This window comes from Peromyscus leucopus, chromosome 1, assembly GCF_004664715.2.
Source record: "Peromyscus leucopus breed LL Stock chromosome 1, UCI_PerLeu_2.1, whole genome shotgun sequence".
NCBI classification, from domain to species: Eukaryota; Metazoa; Chordata; class Mammalia; order Rodentia; family Cricetidae; genus Peromyscus; species Peromyscus leucopus.
Window position 1 is genome coordinate 12608727 of NC_051063.1, and position 19924 is coordinate 12628650.

A 19924-nucleotide genomic window follows, 5' to 3' on the forward strand; every position below is an offset into this window, starting at 1 on the left:
ATCAGAGTGCTGAGAGTCAGACAGTCCCTGTAGGAAACAGGTCCCCACAGGTCGGCCTGGCTTACCTGACTTCAGAAGTAAAATCTGGTCATTCTGACACAACTCCATGAAGCCCGTTATCCTCTTTGCGAACTCCACCACGTACTGGATGGCGTGGGTGATCTGGATGGCACACTGCTGCCACAGAGCCTCCCTGGACTGAAGCAGAGGATACAGACCTTGAACTGACCTTTTCCAAGGAGCTGATGAAATGCGCATGCCCCATCCCTTGTCACTGCCACCCAAGAGGGGAAGTCAAGTGTTTCTTTGTTTTTTTTTTCTTTCTCTTTTGCATTATGTGAATCCATTGTGTTCAACTGTCAAAGTACCCAATTTACCAAAGCTAAATTAGGAGAAACAATGTTTATAGAATGCAAAACAATTATTTTCTTTACTGTTTTCCCCATTTCTTATGGAGAACTTACTTTTAGTCTGCTAGATAAAAACAAATCTCATGTCCAGGGATAATGATTTTATCTTAGCATCTACCATAGTACTGTTTTTATGGGAACCTGGTGGACACTCAACATAATATTTTTATGTTGTGTTCTTTCCCCAGAATTTAAGAAAAAAAATCCTGGTTTTCTTGTTGTCATTTATTTGATTGGAGGAGGGAGAAGGTTCACCATGTAGCCTAGACTGGCCTAGAACTCAATATGGAGCTCAAAGGGACCTGAGATTTGAAAAATCCTTTTGCCCTGGCCACCCAAGTGCCAGAATTGCAGACAGAAGTCACCAAACTTGAGTCAGATTTTTTTCTTTTGTATAAGAGAAATTCCATAGGAAAGGTATGAGTTCAAATCAAGTCACTCTAATAAGGAATATAGAACCTCAAATGTATTTTAATACTTTTAGTTATTTTCTTTAAACTAAGAAACCTAAAACTTTGTGACTTTGAAGTCTGCTTTCTATGGATCTTCTTATGTCTGTTTCCATAATTATGCAAAAGTAGCAAGAATTAGATCACCACGTTGTTTAAATCATACATTTAGATAAACACATTTACTTTACTAAATTTCCATCGACTGGTAGAACTTGTGGTTGGCAGTCTCAGTCCTGAAGTCAAATAATACAAATCCTGAGCCCCAGGAGCAATGCTTTCCCTTAAGTGTGTCTAGCGTACTTAGAGAAACATGGTTATTACTGACAATACAGGGTGAACTACCCTTTGTAGGGCCATTTTCAAGGATGCTGGGCAAGAATAAAAACGTAGAATACTTTGCCCCCTATGTTTCTTTAACCATGTTGGGCATCGTTTTGTGGTGATCATCTAATGTCTTCTGCTCTTTGGCTGTACCCATAGCTACCAGGAGAAGTCCCAAACCGTCTGACAAAGACACCATCTCCCTGGTCATTCAAATGGGGCCATGGCTTTCAATCGGGGCAGTTATGCCTTTTAGGGAACTTTTGGCAACAGGCAGACAATTTTGGTTGCCACAACTGTGTGAAGGTTGGTATCTTGTGGATGCTCCCCATCAGTAGAATCCAGAGAGGCAGCAAATTGCCCTTACAACGCACAGAGTAGCCTGACAGCCAAGAATGCTCAGGCCGAAATGTCAATAATGTTAAGAACAAGAAACTAGAAATGGGCAATCACAGAGACAATCCCCATGGCTCCCAGAGTACCTTGCTTTGATACGCTTTTATTTCCTCATAGGTGTGGGTCTGCCATGCCAGCTGATGTAGCTCTTCCATTGTGTACTGACATGTCTCCAGATGGGACTTAATGATGTTCTGTGCAATTCGATCTATGAGAAAAAACAAAACAAAAAAAAAACAACCCATCAATTTGAAGTTTTGTGAGTAAAATCTTTCTACTCCAAGAAATGGTTTCTAGAAGATGTTCTGTAAGGATATAGCCGGTGATGGACTACCCGTACAATCATATGAAAACATCTAAACTCCACCTCCTACCTTAAAACTTCCAAACTCTTTATTGTCTTTCAATCAAAACTTTTTCATCTCCTTCTTTGATGATAGCTTTGCTATCTTACAAATTGTAAAGCATTCAAATAACTGCTTGCCTTTAAAACACATATTAAATTACCCTATTGTTCACTTTTTTCCCCTATTGTTCACTTTTTGGCTGACAATTTCTAAACTGTTTAGCACACCCATTCCAAATACTCAAAACTGTTTTGAAAATCACTGAAGTCATATTTCATATAAAAAGGAGGGATTAAGTATACATATATGTTCTCATCTTGAAAAATAGGATTAAATAATATAATAAAAGAGAAAGGCATTTGTGGATAGAAGAGAGAACAAAGTAGAAAACAACTTCATCTAGGACATGTATTTCCAGCTCCACAGATATGGCTGTGAATATCTCTCACAGTTAACACCAAGAGCAGGGTAGATATGGGTAACATTGGCCTATGAATAGGTAACTAATGAAATTTATTCATGGTGCCATTAAATTCAATCTCATAAAATTTTCAAATGATGGTACTTTTGTCAAAATGTTATAAACAAGGAAACATTCAGTCAACAAAAGGGGAGCTGACAGATTATCTTTTGGGCTGCTTGTCTCAAGTAAGTTATGATTTATAGTCTGTCTTAAGTTGCTGTCATTTTGGCTTTGGTTGAGTAATAGAACTGGACAGGAAAGCTCTCCTGAAAACTAGCTAGGAGTCTCCTGTGTCAGATGGAGCTGGCTGGAGGTCCTTTATAGTCCCACATGCTGTTTGAACACATGGGAAAGAGGGAAACTTGAAAAGTCCAAGTACTCAGGATTCCTGTATGTGGGGTGTGCATGGAACAAAGATGACCAAGTCTACCTGGTCACTTCTGTTCTTGCAGCGGCTTTCTTGTGTTTCAGGTGCTTTTGGAAATATAAGCTTGCTCTTGTTCTAAATGGTTTTACTTTGTTTCTCTAGGACTGACTACGAAGTGATATTGGTGCCCTGTTTGTCTCTTGCTGTATATCTGGCGTATATGGTATGAAGCTGGATGAGCTTCAGTGACACAGAGGATGAAAAATATAAGCTTTGCTTCTAGTGAATTTTCTAAATGGAATTCTACTTAGCTGATTGTTTGGAACATTGGAAACTCTGAGTCAGTGGTAGCTACAGTTATCACTGGGAGGACATTCTGTGTGATTTCTCACCAGGGAAGCAGTGTGAAGAGTTGGAGACAAAAGAGAGTTATTTGATATTTCAGTTAGTGCTACTGATGGGAGACATTTCAATACATGTTAGCATTTTTCAAAACAGAACTATAAAGTGACTGAGATAAAGACACCATGAAATGCTAACTTATGATGGTCATATTCTACTGGCTTCAACATCAAAATTCTAGCTTTTTAGCATATTATATTACAAAGTCCTTTCCCTATAAAATCTTATATTCACAGTTTATTGAATATCCTCCTATATTATAAAGAAGGGTGGGAATTACTCTCTACATTATATTAAAATAGATTGGTAAGTCATGGTTCATTATTTTTCAATTTCATTTGGGGAGTCTAATTATTATATCCTAAAAATTAGATATCTGTTCCCCAGTAGTTATGTAATGAAAACCTAATACTAAGCCTTACAATTTCCAGACTTAGAGTGGCTTGTTTTCATCTTCAAAGGCATGCTGATTGTTGGTGACTCACAGGCTTCAGGGTTTATAAGCAAAACTAGAATTACTACTTCAAATTGCATTGTGACTGATGACCTGCTCTTCTAGGTTGTCTTCTGAGAACTATGGACAAAAGTTTAAGAATCCTTTGGTCTTCTGCCACTTGACACTTGTAGTTTTATGGAGTACTAAAAAGGAGTACGGGGACCATCATTATGTGGAAGGGCTAAGAAGACTGGATGTTAAGTCTGTACACTTGCTTCAGGACTTGGTTGCTTGCACACATGTAGTGAAGGCTTCCCTGCCTCTCTGTGGCCTCCTACAGGTGGTCATACTGTGATTTTCCCTCCTGGTGTTGAGTCCTATTCTGTCTAGGCTGATAGTGTGGTTATTTTTGTGGAATTGTCTGTCTCAGACCCCTCAAGACTCTGAACTTTCCAAGAACTAGAAAACAATATTATGTATTTACTTAACAAATACTTTTTTTTAAATATAAGAAGGCAACTGTTATGTATCAGGTCAAGGTATAGACTAAAAAACATTGATTTTTATCTTTTAGAATTAATAATAGTATTATAGTATGGTGAAATAAATGCCCTTAGTTATTGGAGGCTCCTCAAGGAGAAAGTACTCAGTTCTATGTCGGGGAGAAAGAAGGTAACATGCAATCGGAAGGATGAGTACTGGTTTGTGACATGCAAGAGAATAAGATGTGCTGCAGGTAGAAGGAACAATATTAAGAAGGCAGAGCTAGAGGTGTGCACTAAGTTAGGTCATTTCAGATGTTATCCATCACACTTGTACAATCTTTAATTCTTTATCATCAACTTTTTAAAAATTTTATTACTGCAGAGACAAGGTTCAGAAAGAGCGAACAACTCTGGACTTGTTTACAGAGTGTTTGTAAAAGCTATTCTGGAATCACTTCCATCTCTTCTGTCAGAAAGTCCAGTGTTTGAGACAGTGAGTGTGTGGAGGAGATAGGGAGAAATGAGGCCGTATGAGGGCAGGGACTGAACCCTGACGAGCTGAGTAGGAAGGTCCAGGCATTGCTTCTCCTAGGATTGTAGACTTGACCTTTTCACACTGGGGAGTCAGAGGGTGCTGTGAAGGAGGGGAGTGACATGATTAGAGTTTTGTTCCAGAAAGGTGATCTTAGCTGTGGCAAAGAGAAGGAAGTGTATTAGTGAGTGTGTGAGCAGATTCAGGTTGTTGTGAAAATTTAGGTGAGATAAGTTGCTGTGGACAGGTCATGACAGACAAGGGCTAGTAGGTTTGGATGCGAGAGAATTCTGAAAGAAAATAAACAGGGCTAGAAGACATGGTAACAAAACTGGGACATCAAAAATAGCAGGAACTTAACTGTTGCTGACTGACTTATTATACATAGGTTTGACAATGTCCGTACATCTGTACTTTCATACATCCATCATCTTCTATCAAATATCCACCCAAAACACTCTTCCATCCCTTCCCTTGTTTCACAAAGATTTGAGAAAGCTAAGGTTGATTTTTTGTTTGATAACCTTCAAGCCTAAGCATTTAGAATAAAGAGAAGTGAGCATTATGAATGTACTATAATTTCCCACATCCTTGTGGTAGGAAATAAGTCAAATGTCTTTTCAACATAAGGCTCATACGTGGCAATGAAGGCAGCCACTGCAGTGTGTGGGATAGCTGTGTGCAAAAACTAACTTGGTCCTTCCAGGGCTCAGGTCAGTAAAGCACAGGGCAAAGCTATTCCTGGTTTTAAAAGAGCATGGCCAGAGGGCTCATTCTGTCCCTTACAAAGATGCTTGAACATCAGAGCAAGACAGTTTTCTTGGACTGAGAGTCTGCAGTTGTGAAAAGGACTTAAAAAGAAAGGACAAAGGAGAGACAGTGAGTGCAGTATGCTGAGTTCCTGCTGCGAGCCAAAGGAGCTTCAAGAGTCCCTGCCTGGAAAAAGAGAAAAGGTAATAGCAGATGCAGTCCCCTCCAGGGACCAGCCACATGAGAAAGTCCAGACAAAGGAGGCTGAGGAGAAAGAACAGAGGAGATGGGATCTTACTGGGCAATCACACACCCTTCATCTCCTACCCTGACTTGGATTGCAGCTACTTCTCAGCAGTTGGCTTTTATTGGTTTCTTTAACTAGCTTGGGATGAAGATGGTCCATGTTGAAAGAGGAGTTGGCATGAGCTGTGCTGGGATAATGAGTTCAACAGGAATATAACAAATTCTGCCGTGTCTAGAGGTGGTGCACTTGGACTGTATGCTTTCTGAGATCAGGAAGAGGGAGGAAGGTGATTCATCAGTGCTGGGAGAGGGACTTCTAAGGTCAACATAGTTGCATAGACCCTGAACACATGCTCAGTATAAAGCAGAGGTTGCTCAGATCGCTGAGAGTATGAAGGCTGCTTTAATTGCTATTAAAATGATGTTGAAGAGTGAGAAACACAAAATATTATGCTCAGTTCTGTCTTCTGCTCTCAATTACGAGGAGGGACAGTGCTAATTCTGGTACAGGTCAGGGAAACTGCATATGTGATTAAGGTTAATAGTAAGTCCATGCTCCTTATTTTGTATTTATTAACTTCATGGAAAACATCTCTCTGTGCCATCCATGTATGTTCCCATATGGATAAACATACATTTCCCCCCCTTTCAGTAAAATTACACTTAGATTTATTATTGTAGTTCTGATGTTTTCTTAAGGGGAAGCTTATTGGAATCCATGTTTTAAAATTAGTTAATAGAACTTGTAAATTTGTAAATGAATTAACTAAATGAGACAAAAAATTACAATGAGTAATTCACATGAGATAACAATCTATGAAAACTATCATTTTTGGTGAAAAGATATAAAACAGTGTTGCTAAGTTGTCACACTTCCCCAAAAGTCTTAAGGGTAATCTTAACTCTACTTATGATGTGGGCAATGAGAAGAGAGAAATTAAATTTTTGAAGAGGAAAATGGAATAAAATTGATGGTAATTCTCTGTAGTGTATGCAATAATTATGGAAGCCTGGGGCTTGAGTTAACCTCCTTCTTCTATCTCCAGATGGTCTGGGCCTAAATAATCCTAAGTCTCTCTTTCTGTCTCTGTCTATATCTTTGTTTCACCATGTCACTCTGTCTCTCTTCCCCCTGTGTCTCTGTCTCTCTCGATTGCTCTCTGACTTCCACACTTCTTGTACTTCTCATTGTAATGCATCCAGTGGGTCAAAGTGAACAAGGAACCCCCCCTTTAAGGCCCTTTCAGCATGGTATGTATGGTTGAGATGGGGGAGAGTTTACATAAGTAGATGGAGTTTTAAAGGTCAGTTATGCCGGGTGACATAAAAAGATGTCTGAACAATATTTGGAAGCAAAATTACAGAAATGTATGGAAACCAACTTTCCTTGCATACCAATTCAATGATAAAGCAAAGTTTAGAAACAAGCCACCCGTTGCCAGGTTCAATGGGAAGCAGGCCACCTCTGCTTCAGCAGGAAAGAAAACTGACAGGCAAGGTGACAATTTCATGTTTGTAGCTGTGATGTTACAAAACGGGGACCAGCTTGCAGCTCCTAAAATAGCAAATGACCTTCTGCAGCTCTGATTCCAACCACTCAGCAGGTTTTTTTTTTTTTTCTTCACCAAAGTGGCTTATTTTAGCTCTCACTAGACATTTTAGCAAATGGTGCTCTCCAAAGGCTACACTGTCTCAGTCGTGGGTCCCGCATCCCACAGGTGGTTTCATTAGGATCTCACGTTCTGGGAGTGTGGAGAGTTGAGCATATCTCTAAAAACTGCTGCTATTAGTGTTATTACAAAGAGCACCTCGGTCTAACTGCTCTGAGTACAGAAGACTGACATGGATGCTCTCCATGCCTCTGGAGGGTGGCATCTGAACTTCCCAACTCTCTCATTTTTCCCCCTCAAGAGAATGGATGGTTTCTTCTCAGTAAACTACACTCTCATTTGGTGTCTTCTACAAGTGATTTTTTTTTTTTGGAAATATTTTTCCTAAAATACTGTATTTTAGCTTCAATCAAAATGATTAATAGATCTTTAATTTGCAATTTGCCTTAAGGATCTAGAGAAGTTCTGAACACTCTGTTTAGTTTATATGACTAGTGTAGATGTGGAATGCTTAGGGGATTTGCTTTGCATTAATGCCAGGCTATCTCCATGGACTCTCTGGAGGCAGGTTTAAGCCCCTGTGTTAGGTTTCATCATGTCAATATTCTCCATAGTTTGAGACAGCAACTATAATATAGTATTAAACCAGCTGGTTGGAAGGTGAAGCACTTAATGAAATGCACATTTTGCTTTTTGCCAGTGAATCATGTTTTCTACCTTTCTGTTGTTCAATAGAACAAGTACAGTGGTTTCTCATCAACAATGATGTCAGAAGAGCCCATGGCGGTTAAGACCTTTCCGATACTTTGAATTTCTATTTGGAACACATGACCTTTAAGCATGAATAGAATTAAAACACCAGTAACACCGAAGTTTAAATGATCAATCTATTAGTGATCTATTTGCCTTTAATGAAACAGTGGCGTTAGCATTTATGGTTTGTATTCTTTTCGGTGGGAATTGGTGGCAACAATAACCTATGTGTTGTTTGTTGGTGTAGCCCATTGTCGGGCCTTCATTTCTCTCCCCAGTGAGTTGGAATAGCTTCTAGTTTGCTTTTCATGTGAGTCCTATTGTCAGCTCATATCAGAGAGTAGCGAAATTGATTTTTCACTTTATGTAGACCAGCTCCAAAAGATGCTTAGCGTTTTCAGAAAATAATGTTAACAAAATATGAGGTTATAGTTTTTATAACTTATATAGTTATAGAGTACTGAGAGTATGACAAAACACAAATATATGAAATAGTGAAGAATAGAATAAATCAGATTAACGTAAGTAATGATAATATCTTACAAAGACTGAGTGACCTGGTGACTAGAATTATGAATATTTTCTTAATATTCAGGATGACCACACCACATACAATAGCATTTTAACGAAGGGTAGGAAGGGGAGAAATTGAGAAGAATCAAGAGCCCGTGCAAGTCTCTGTATTTAAGCTGAGCTCATCCAAAATGCAAAAAAGTAACAAAAACAGATTAACTGCCTAAGAGGATGCGTTCTCATTGCCGGCTAGTTGAAAGCTGTTTTGGATCATGCATCCTTTGTTTTATTTCAACAGTGCATGTCTAATTTTTGGGAAATTAGAGTTTTCTTTCTTGAAACAGTTGACAAAATTGAGAAAGAATCTATTATGAAAACATTCCATTTCAAAATTAACTTTCAAAGTAAAAGACCTCCTCTACAGAACAATGGGGAAAGATGAGCCTGTTTAAGTGTCTACAGTTACCCAGTTTTGAGGCAGCTGTGTTCGAAGATGGGAAGCCAAACACAACCCCTTTCCAATTTCTAGTTTATGCTTTTGAGAAAATCAATTAATCTCTCATAGTCCTGGTTCCATCCACAGGAGAGTTTAGCCACAGTGACACTGTCTCTGGCTTTGGGAGACAGAGTGACTGGAATTTGAGAGGCTGATTGGCACATTTTGTTCTGTTTGACTCATGCAAGATGCATCCTACTGAGCTAAAGGGAGAGAATGGATCCCAGCTTTAAAGGCACATGGAATTCTGACGTGACAGACACAGACAATGGAGTGCAAAGTCTATTAGAATCCTTACTGACTCCCCTTTAAGAACTGCAACTCCCTATTCTGCCCAGAGGACGGTTAGAGGATCACAGATGATGAAATCTAATTATAAAAATTGCTCAGGGCCATCACTAGGATTGATGTTTATTATCTGAATTTTGTTGACACATGGATTGATTGTTAATTTAGACGGAAGCAACTCTTCCCTTCTTCCTGCATTTTTGGAAGTCTAGTCAATACATTTCTGACTGTTAGAAAAAAAAAACTAATTTAGAGGTAACCTTTGGAGACCACTTTTACATTTTTAAACACTTAACTTAAATCTTAAAAAAGTATCTTGATTAAATAATTCGTTTAATTAGGTGGTCTAAAGTAAATGCTTCTTAAGTAGTCTGGAACAAAACCAATCAAAGTGTTCTAGAATAACATGCTTACAAAGGAACTAACAGCTCCTTATTTACAGAACGGGTTTTTCTAGGGCTCATGGCCAGGACTCAAGTTTAAACAATAAATTTGCTTCTCCTAAGTATTGAGGACATGTCAAAAGGAAGCTTACATCCCAAATTAAAGAAACAAAATATAACTTTTTCTAATTTAACAAGTTTCTCTGTGTCTTAACCATCACAGAAATAAAGGTTCTTCTAGTTCGTAGATAACCCTGGGCTAGGCTAGTGGTCCCAAAGTTACTGACCTTCATCAGTCTGATGATCAATAGGCATTTCTTGGTTCCATGGCCACTGTGGTATTTTAACTCTAACTAGCTCTTTCAAAAACAGATACTTGAAGACAGAGCAAAGTTTGTGGCATCCCAAGCAGTGACAGAGCCCACGTCAAGGCTGGCAGTATGGCGAAAACATGGCTTGCTTCAGGATAACACTTGGAAATACAATTCCATGTGGCATTGTCAGCAAAAGCCATTTCAGAGGTTGCCTTGTAGGTCCCAGCATCCCTTTCTATAAGCAAGGTAGACCATCCTGAAATCGTTCCCTTTCCTTACAGCAGAACATTTCATATCTATGATGGCTTTTGAAATTGAGTGTATAAAATGGAATTGCCTTTCCAATGCCTTCTCAATGCTTTTTTCCCCCTTGCTGGCAGATTTAAGAATCTTCTTATAAAGTTTTGAATCGTGAGTCAAAAAATTAATCCTAAAATAGTATCTCTAGGGGAATTCCACTGAAGATCAAAATTTCACAATTATAACTCAAAATTGAAAAAGTGCATTAGAAGATTTCCTTACACTAGTAAATGTTAGCACGTTAAGAAGAGTGGTTTAAGCATTTGTGTACTGTAAATATGTGTGTATGTTCATAAGCGCTTGAACTGAGCATGTATGTTTGTGCTGATTGTAGTATAGACAAACCTTTTTATTTGCTGAGAGGCTCCCTACTCTCAAAATGCTTTGTGTTCTTTGCAAATTATGAGAAATCAGTGCCCTTAGTGTGATAGAAGGTGACCTCAGCATCACCACTGGGTGATATTAGTAGTCTTTGGTGGAGGATTTATTAAAGGATACTAGAAAGTTGGATTTGATTGACCATTAAAAACAGCTACAGAGTCCTTTGTCAAAAAGTACCATCTAAAATAATTCATGGTCACTCACCAGTTAGAATAAATTCTAATCATGGTCGGCTCAAAAGTATGTGGCAAATCAGGATGATTAGCCCAGATCAGGGAATTTTTTTTTTTTTTTTTTTTTTTTTTTAAATAGGAGATAGAATGCTAGAACTAAGTAGACATCGGGAGAGAGTCACACCACCAAGTGCAAGCGTAGAGGAGGGGTTTCTGGGCTCTTAGGAGAGACTTGCTGGCTACTGGCACAGCCGTGCTCTTCAGCACTGCTGTGGATTGCACAGTGGCTCACAGGTCCTTCCCTCCCATTCTTCTGTGCTCTTCTCCTTGTAGTGGCTGAAACAAGGGTTGTCTGTGCGCATTGCCAAAGCTCTCCGGAAGGTGAGAAAACCACCGTCCTCTGAGGTCATTTTGTCCAGTTGCCTTACTTTTCAGAATGGGAGACTGAGCCTCATAAAGCTGAACATTTGGAACAAGCCCACATGGATAGTAGGCGGACCTGTGATTGCTCTAAATGCCTGCAGACTCTGTGGCTGGAGTGAGCTTGAGAGGGGGTTAGGAGATGTTTACAAGATAGACCTTCAAGCCAAAAAAGGATAAATCAAGGCTGCCTGGATTTTCCTTTTTGCAGAACATTTGAATGCTTTCCTCTTAGATTTAGTCTCCTATTGGAGTTTACGACCCAGTAGACTGTTACTGAAAATTGAATATTACTTGTGCTTGTACAGGTGGTACCAGAGGACATAGGTACTCCTCAAGCTGCAGCTTGTATTCTCTGTATCATGCCCCCACAGGAAGTGAAATAATAGCAGTTACAAAATACTTACTTATAGAATTCCATACCATTAAAAGGAGCTGCTTTAAGTCCATAGCATCTACTCAGATGTATAAAAAATTTTGCAAAATAAAGCACCCTGAGCAATATCCTTCAAATGTCTCTGTAGCTTTAGCAGCATGAAGCCATACATTACAGAGACTAGGTCACTTTAGGCCCATCTCCTCATGTAGTCTCCTCTATTCATACTCGGTTATGTAATAGACACAGCCAAAATGAGGTTTATTTCTGTGTTTGTTACTTAAAACTCCAGATTCCATGAATAGAACACAAAAGGAATATGAGAATAAATCCATGTTAACACTATATAGGAACAATGAGACCAGTGAGTCCACACTCCCTTGTCTATATCTGGAAGGAAATTCCTCAGCAAAATACCAGACCCAGGTGATAGGTATGGAAGGCACACTGTGCCTCTTAGCATTACAACTAATTTAAGGACCTATATACATATATATTCATATGCATATTATGCATATATATTCATTCTTCTTTCTTTCACCTTTAAAAAATGTTATTTGGTTCCTTGAATTGTCTTGTCTGGAACCTTTTAAATACCTTGTCAATCATCTTTCAGCTTAAATGACCTTTATTGAGAGTACAATCCCTGCAGCATCCCCTGAGCATTGGAGAGCTGTGGTGGTAAGCAAAAGCCAATGGTTACATTTTTATTTTTTCTGCTCACTTGCTGAGAATCCTTTGCCTAGCTTCCTTTCTCTATCACCAACCACACAAAATTTTATTCCCAGAGACAAAACACATCCATCATGCCAGCTTGAAGTAAATACCCAGCCAAGCCCTGTCAATACTGAGGCCTAAATATTAATTTGTGGTTGACTTCCAGCCTCTTCTTATTTCATGGCTTCTTTTTCTCTTGGGAGTTTGAAAAGCCCAGGGATATATTTCTGAAATATTCTTTGTTGTTTCTGTTCACTTAACTGTATTTTGCTTTTTAGCCTCAAAATTCTGAGAACAAAAAAGTCTCATGATAGGAAGTGTAACTGATATTCACCATCCCCCAGACCTTCATGTCCAGGATCACTTAGGACTTAAATTCCATGACAATTTAAAAAATTAAGTTACTTAGTTTAGCATGCTGGCATTGAACTGAGGGTCTTCTGCATGCCAGGCCGGTGCCTTGCTGCTGATGGCCAGTCTATTCTTTTCTGGATTGACACGATTTCTTTTGACACCTGTCACTTAGATGGTGAGGGTAGAAACCACATTTTGCTCGCTTCCAGTGACTGGAATATTGCAAAAGAAAATTCTTCAAAGCATGCCTGGAAGTCTATGATATCCAAATGAGTTGTTTAAGTTAGAATTAAGCTTTACTAACTCTGTGCCTTGGAAAACAAACTCCTGTTTCTGACCCTTAACCTCATCAAGAAGCTTCCTCACAATTGACCTGAATCAGGGGATGAGCCTTATGTTGACTGAAATTTGTGTAAAGATTTTCACATTTCCCTCTAAATAGAAGCTATTATCATCAGAGTCCTTATCCCAGGAAATGTGAGCTCCTCTGGCATCCCTGGAGAAGGATGGACCTGGTTTGGTCCTACTCCTGATATTGATGACATATATAATTGACTTGATTTCTATGCAGTTGTTCAAATGTTATTCTGTAGTTCATAAATAAATTTTTACTAAAAATTTAAAAGCTCTGAGACCTTGTTGAACACAGGCTTATCTAAAACTTGGTTTAAAAGAAAGATCTACTCATAAGGACATATCTCAGCACAATGGCAGGGCTACATGTCCCTTACCCTCTCAGAAACCAGAGGAAGCAGTCAGAACCAGTAACCACAAGCAATGCTCACAAATTTCTTAGTGTGCCAGAGCCTTGACTTCATTTACAATGTGTCTAACTCAGATTTTATCTTTTGTCTGTACAGGACTTTTTCAGTGACAGCATGCCACAAACCAGGTGGTTCCTATACCTAATGATCAAATAAAGTCAAAAGGTCAGCAGAAAACCCTGTGAACTTCGTGTAGTGTCACCTAGGATGATGCCAGCAGGCATCGAGTGCCCAGCATGCTTTTCTGTAGCAATGCCAATGAGCTTCTGAGTGGTTGTCATTTGACAGGAGAAAGTACACTTAGACTCGGATACAAATTTGTTCTCTGACTTTACTAAGAATGTGACCTCTAAGCCTCAATATTTTCTCCTGCAAAATGGGTATACAGTTATTCACCAGTCAAACCAAGACTTCTATAAAAGTTAAAGAGAGAGTATCATTTAATACAATGGGTACTTAATAAAAAGTGATTGCGCTCCCTGTAATAGCTAGAGATCTTATGTAATAATCTCAATATTGATCTTACTGTGATAACAATAATTCTTAGAAATGGCAATTAATAGCTTCAGAAGTTATAAATATCAACTCATTTGTTCCCCTGACACAGCACATAAGCATAAGCCTAATGACTATTACTGCTTCAGGTATAGAGCTATGATTCATAGACGTCAAGTAAAAGATTGCAGCTTGACTGTGAACCCAAAGTGCATAACCATTTTCTGCTGCCTTCTTGCATAACGATGCTGTTGTAGTGTTGTAGTGACATGGATGGTGAGTTTTAGATAGCTCATTAAGACAAGGCATCCATCACCCTATTGTGGTCTTGTAATCACATACACCTAGATCCATGCACATGGAATGGGTTTGTGTCCACTAGGTGGCATTGCTGTTTTAGCAAAATCAGAACAGAGCCAATATGTAGGTTTAAGAGTCTGTTACATTTGAGAGCACTTGCAGGACACTTCTAATTTCACCCTTAAAGTCTGATGAAATTTTAGAGCACATGTAGAGATCTGTAAAGACTAGTGATGTCTTGAAATAATTATGAAAAGTTCTCTTTGGGTGTCAGTGGCTCTGCAGGAACCCCTGATGAAATGTGCAGTTATCCGTCTCTCTTCTATTGGCTCATAAGAAAGTAGACTGAAGGCCAGAAAGGGAAAGTGATTGTCCACAGGAACCCAGAGCCGGTGGTCTTGTCTGCAGCTCTCTTATCATAATTTCTATTGAGTCATAAATAAACCGTGAGAACTTCCCTTTTGTGTATGAGGTCAAAGATGGCTAAATAATTTCCAGCTTTCTTTTCACTGGGATTTAAATGTATGTTCCAAATGAATACCACACTCAAGAACTTGGATATTAAGTGGTATCTTACTTTGTTTTGATACACTCCTTTGGAAAGATTGGGGGCCTCTGTATACAAAGGGCATCCCTATGAGTGGTGAATGTAGCAAGCAGCAGTTAAACAGGTGAGCACAGGACCCTGGAATCAGACTTCCTGAAGTTGACCCTAGGCTGTCATGGAGTTACCATGAACCCCTTCTGAAGCAGTGAACTGTGCTAGGCCTCTATAGGCCTCTGTTTCTGCAGTAAAATAGGACCCTTTTTTTCTTTACTCTTTAGACTTTTATGAAATTGAAATGTCTACAAAGTATCTCAGATACAACAAGGACACGGGTAAAGATAGCAATATAGTGGACTAGTCAGAGTCCAGCTATTGGTGCCTCTTGGTTGGGATATCAACAAATTATTTTCTTGCCCCACGATGAACCACTGGAGAGGGGAAATAACATCTCAGATTCATCATTGTGTGGCATTCCTTCTTCCTCAAACACATGTCCCATAGGCAGCCTAGATCACAGCCACAGATTTCCTTGTATGTTCACAGAAAATTCAAATGAAAACAGTTGTGGGCTCCAGGCACTTATTTGATGGCAACTAAGCCAGGGCTTATAAAAGTATAGCAGAGACTTAGCACCTGTCTCATGTTGTGCTTCTTATGATATCCCCGTGACCTAAAACTGTGCTTTGTCCTTTTCAAAGATTAGAGATCTGGGATCAAGGAACTTGCTCTACATTGTAATCTACAGAGCCAGGATTCGAACTCAGGTTGCCTATCTCTTAGCCTGGAGGCAGTCATTTCTGCTTTTGCTCTAGCTTTCCCATGGTGAGGTGGACATGTAGCTCTGCTACCTAGGAGGGAAATTTATTAAGAGAGTCTGCCGCAATTTTAATGGCAGTTCATTAATGAGATTAACCCATTAAACATTCCTTAGACTGTTGAGTTTAACAGGGTGAAACAAAATTACAGTAGGTCAGAAGAGGGCTTGCCTGAGATGGGGCACCCCTGAGATTATGCCCTAAGAGGTCAAAAGTCATTATAGCTGAAAGATGTCCCTGATTAACTTGTTACTGTGTACTGCATAGCCTCCAAGACCATAGTCATCATTGCTGTGATTCAGAATCCCATATAGAATTCATGTGTGTACATGCACATGTGTGTATGCCCACATTTGTATAGACATGTATGTGGGACAACCTTGGCTGTTGCTTCTCAGGAGCTGCCCACTTTGTTATTTTGAGATAGGCTCTCTGGCCTAGAGCTCAGGCAATCTAGGCTGGCTGGCCAACACACCCAAAAGTCTTCCTTGTCTACCTCCTCTGTGCTGAGATTGTAAGTGGGGTACCATGTCTTTAAAAACAGGGATTCTGGGAATTACACTTATGTCATTGTTTATGAGCTCTTTCCCCAGAATCTCCATGTCAGATTCTTGAATTTAGATTCACAAAATCCATAGCTATCTTCTGGACTGCCTGCTGCACCTTCATAAAGAGAACAGCTGGGGTACTCTGTGTTTATGGCATATCACCAACAATCTTTGAGAACCATTCATTGTATTACTCCATACTGTGTCCACTTCCCTTTGAATAGCATTATCTTGGAAAGCTAGGAAATGTCCTTGCTCCCACCAACATTTTCCCTTCTATAAGAATCCAAATTGACCCGAGAATACCCGTTCTTCCCTTATAGATAGTATATTTCTATTTCTTCCTTCTTCCTTCATTCAATATAACTTTTATGGCACAAGGAGATAGCGACAATTGTTAGAGTATAAACCAATTTCATTTTCTCAGTAGAAACCAGGTTTTCAGACAATTTAATTTAGGGCTGTGAAGATGACCTTACTAAATAGGACTAAGGCACCTTCAAGGGAGACCTTCCAGAAATAAAACTCAGAGAAGACTCACACTCAGAAGAAGACTTACCGATCTCAGTCATGGTTATCCCCGGAGCTAACTGCCCATTGTTGAAAGAGCTATAGGTAAACAAGTTGGGTACGGATGTGAGGTCATAGATAGGTTCTTGCTTTATCTGTTTGATTCCAGTCATGTCCAGTCCTGACTGATCGGGAGATGGCTGACCAGAATCTATGTTGTAATATCCCTCGGATTTCGGCAAGTCAATGACGTGCCCGTTGGCGTAGGTGCCGCCGGTCTCGGTGTTCAGGTTGCTGAGGCCATTACTGATGCTGCTGCTGTACACCCTGGCCAGGGCCTCTGCCTCTCCGCTCTGCTGCTGCCGCTGCTCCTGCAGCCGCTGCTGGTGCTTCTGCACCTCAGCATACAGGCTGTCCCGCTGCTTCTTGGACATCCTCCCGAACTTTACAGCTGGGATGGAGAGAAGAGAAATAGACAGCAGTGTGGTTACCATTAGCTTTAGCCATTTCACTCGAAGGGACATGGGTAGTTGTCCCTTGAGTATCATATAGACAAATCCCTACTGTTCCAAGGCAGGGCTTCACTCATTTACATTTCACCTTTAGGGAAAGATTCTATTCGGAGGATGGGTTGGTTTGCATCAGAGTAATGAAATGTGTATTGTCAGATTTCTGACACTGTAACTGGTAACTGAGACGATCAACGTAAAAGTAGAAAAGGTTTATTTTTGGCTCACAGTATCAATGGCTTTTGTGTCAGTGGCACAGCAGGATACCGTGTTGGAGAAGGTGTAGTAGAGCAATTCAACTCAAGCAAGCAAAAGAGAGGAAAAGGAAGGGGCTGAGGTTCCAGTATTTCCTTCGGAGGGACACGCTCTAATGACCCAAGGCCTCTCTCTAGGCCCCACCCTTGAAAAGTTCTATAACCTCTCAATAGTACCATCCTTAATATATGTGAATATATTTTGGTGACATTCAATATCCAAACAGCAACAGTAACTTAGGAAGACATGTAAAAATGTGTATTATTTGTCACGGCCAAGAAATTGGAAGAGGTATTCATTCCCCCCGCCCCTCCCTGTTTGTGAATAGCATGTGCAAACCAAAACAACATACCTCACAAGACTAGCAAAAGTTTCCTGCTATTAAAATGGCCTCCATAATCAATACTGACTTTCTTCCCTATCATTAAGATTGCCAGCTCCTTAAGAAAAACAACCTATTGTTTCAGTTTGGGACATATTTTATTGGTAAGAACAAGAATTCAGGGGTGTGAAAACTTCACCAGTTGCCACCATTTTGGATTTTGGAGCAAATAATCAGAACCTTTGGATGGCAGCATTTGTATGCACTGGACCAGCAGGAGCAACTTTGCTTATCATCCCAGCTCTAAGGTTTATTTTGCCCATTTCTTGCAGCCCAATCCTCAGGCATTTTGAGGGAAACCGAGGGAGAAGCTCCATGAGTGTCTGGGAATAATATAAAGAGGCTTTCACCCCCATGCACAGCTTCCTGACTTGTGGAGCACAGCCTTTGGAACTGTTAGGGATAGTGACTTCTTTTTCACAAGCCATCAACCTCTCTCCAACCGCTCTTTTAGCACGTGGTCATGTTGGGTGCTGGGCTGCCTGGTTCAAGTCATTTTGCATTCTGCGCTTCATGCTAATGATGGGGACTGTGGTAGTCTTGGAGATGCTCATCTGAGTTTATGATTTCTTTTCTTTGGTGGTGGTGCCAGTTTCCCCATGGTTTGTTGATGTCAGGACCTCAGAAGGGATAGAAAGGAGGCAGATGGGTGTAGAAACAGATCAAGATTCAGTTGTTAGGGCTGGAGTTTTTTTATTTTCTAAAAACTGCCACAAAGGAAGTGCTTACAGTCTCTCCAGCTCAGAGGGTCCACAGAGGAGGCCTGCACTTGTGAGGATGCTGCCATTCACTCCCTGCAGCATTCATCCAAATTCATCTAACCCCTGCATTGGGACTGATGCTGCCCGATCTTATCTGAGTGTGGGTTGTTCAAAATGGAAACCCCACTTCCCAGCCCTGATTACTGAGAAATGTGACGTGTGATTAACAGGATGTGCAGACTGACAGGAGTCTTCAGATACTCCTAGGTATAGTGGCATGTTTTCTCCTTTCTTGCCTGCCAGATTGAGGCCCTGACTGGCTGGACTTTAACACCCACAATCTCTCCCTCATTCTTTTTACTCCTTAATCTTTCTAAAAGAAAATTCCTGTCCCCTGGCTTTTCAATGCTGCCTAAGTAGGAAGATGAAGTAGTAATTATCCTGTAGTTTTTCTCAATGAAGAGAAACAATCTAATTAACTACTAGCAAACTCTCTTTTTCCCTCTCAGTTGTTGCTTTTACTGGGTCTCCAATTGGTTTAGATCATTGGATTGTGTTTAACTTTCTATGTAGACACAGCTGTTATTAGACTCTACTTTTCAGAATTTGTTTTTGGAGTGTGGTGGTATTTCCACTTGACCATGGGCAGAATGCTACAGAATGGTTAGGGAAACTTTTCCTTGTACTTTTATATTGTGTCATGGAAAATAATTTACATATTGTTCTCTAGAGAAAAATGCCATTTTTTTTTGAGACAGGGTTTCTCTGTGTAGTTTGGTGCCTGTACTGGATCTCACTCTGTAGACCAGGCTGGCCTCGAACTCACAGAGATCTGTATGGCTCTGCCTCCTGAGTGCTGGGATTAAAGGTGTGTGTCACTACGGCCTGGCAGAAAATGCCATTTTTATAAGGGAAATTAAATAATATTAAACATTGACTCAGGAGGACTGCATCCCAAGAACATGGTATTCATCTACCCTATTGCCGACCTTTGTGTTTGTGTCAGCTCAGATGGCTCTTATAGAAGACAGCTATAGTCTTCTCAATACAAGAACTTAGTTTATTGCATAAGATTACAATTTTATAGTAACTTTATAGAATAGGTTTAAATTGTAGGAATTAATTTTTTACAGGTTTAAATTTTACTGAATTAAAATTTACAGGTTTAAATCATAGGAATTAAAAATCATGAGTGAGCCAGTTTTCTCCCTGGGATCAGAACTGCCTTTTAAACACACTTGCCATTTAACCCTCAGTTTAGATTTCTGTGTGTTTTGAGGCAGAGTGATTGTGTTAATGACCCCAATTCCTTTTACCTGCGTCCTTTCATGTTCTCTACGTCTATTCCCAATTCCCTTTCATTCTGTGCAGGCATGCTGCCCAACCCTGGACTCCCAGTCACATGACCTGCAG

General features: G+C 39.9%; 1 protein-coding gene across 2 annotated transcripts in view; it reads right to left on the reverse strand.

Moving 5' to 3' along the window:
- Positions 1 to 19924, reverse strand: part of Rorb (RAR related orphan receptor B) — a 183437-nt gene that overhangs the window by 28574 nt on the left and 134939 nt on the right. For both annotated transcript variants that reach the window (XM_028874901.2, XM_028874899.2), the window contains exons 4-6: positions 16714 to 17115; positions 1666 to 1787; positions 66 to 198 (exon numbers count right to left, since the gene is read on the reverse strand). In XM_028874901.2, the coding sequence (XP_028730734.1) occupies positions 66 to 198; positions 1666 to 1787; positions 16714 to 17115 (657 nt within the window). The remainder of the gene's footprint in view (positions 1 to 65; positions 199 to 1665; positions 1788 to 16713; positions 17116 to 19924) is intronic.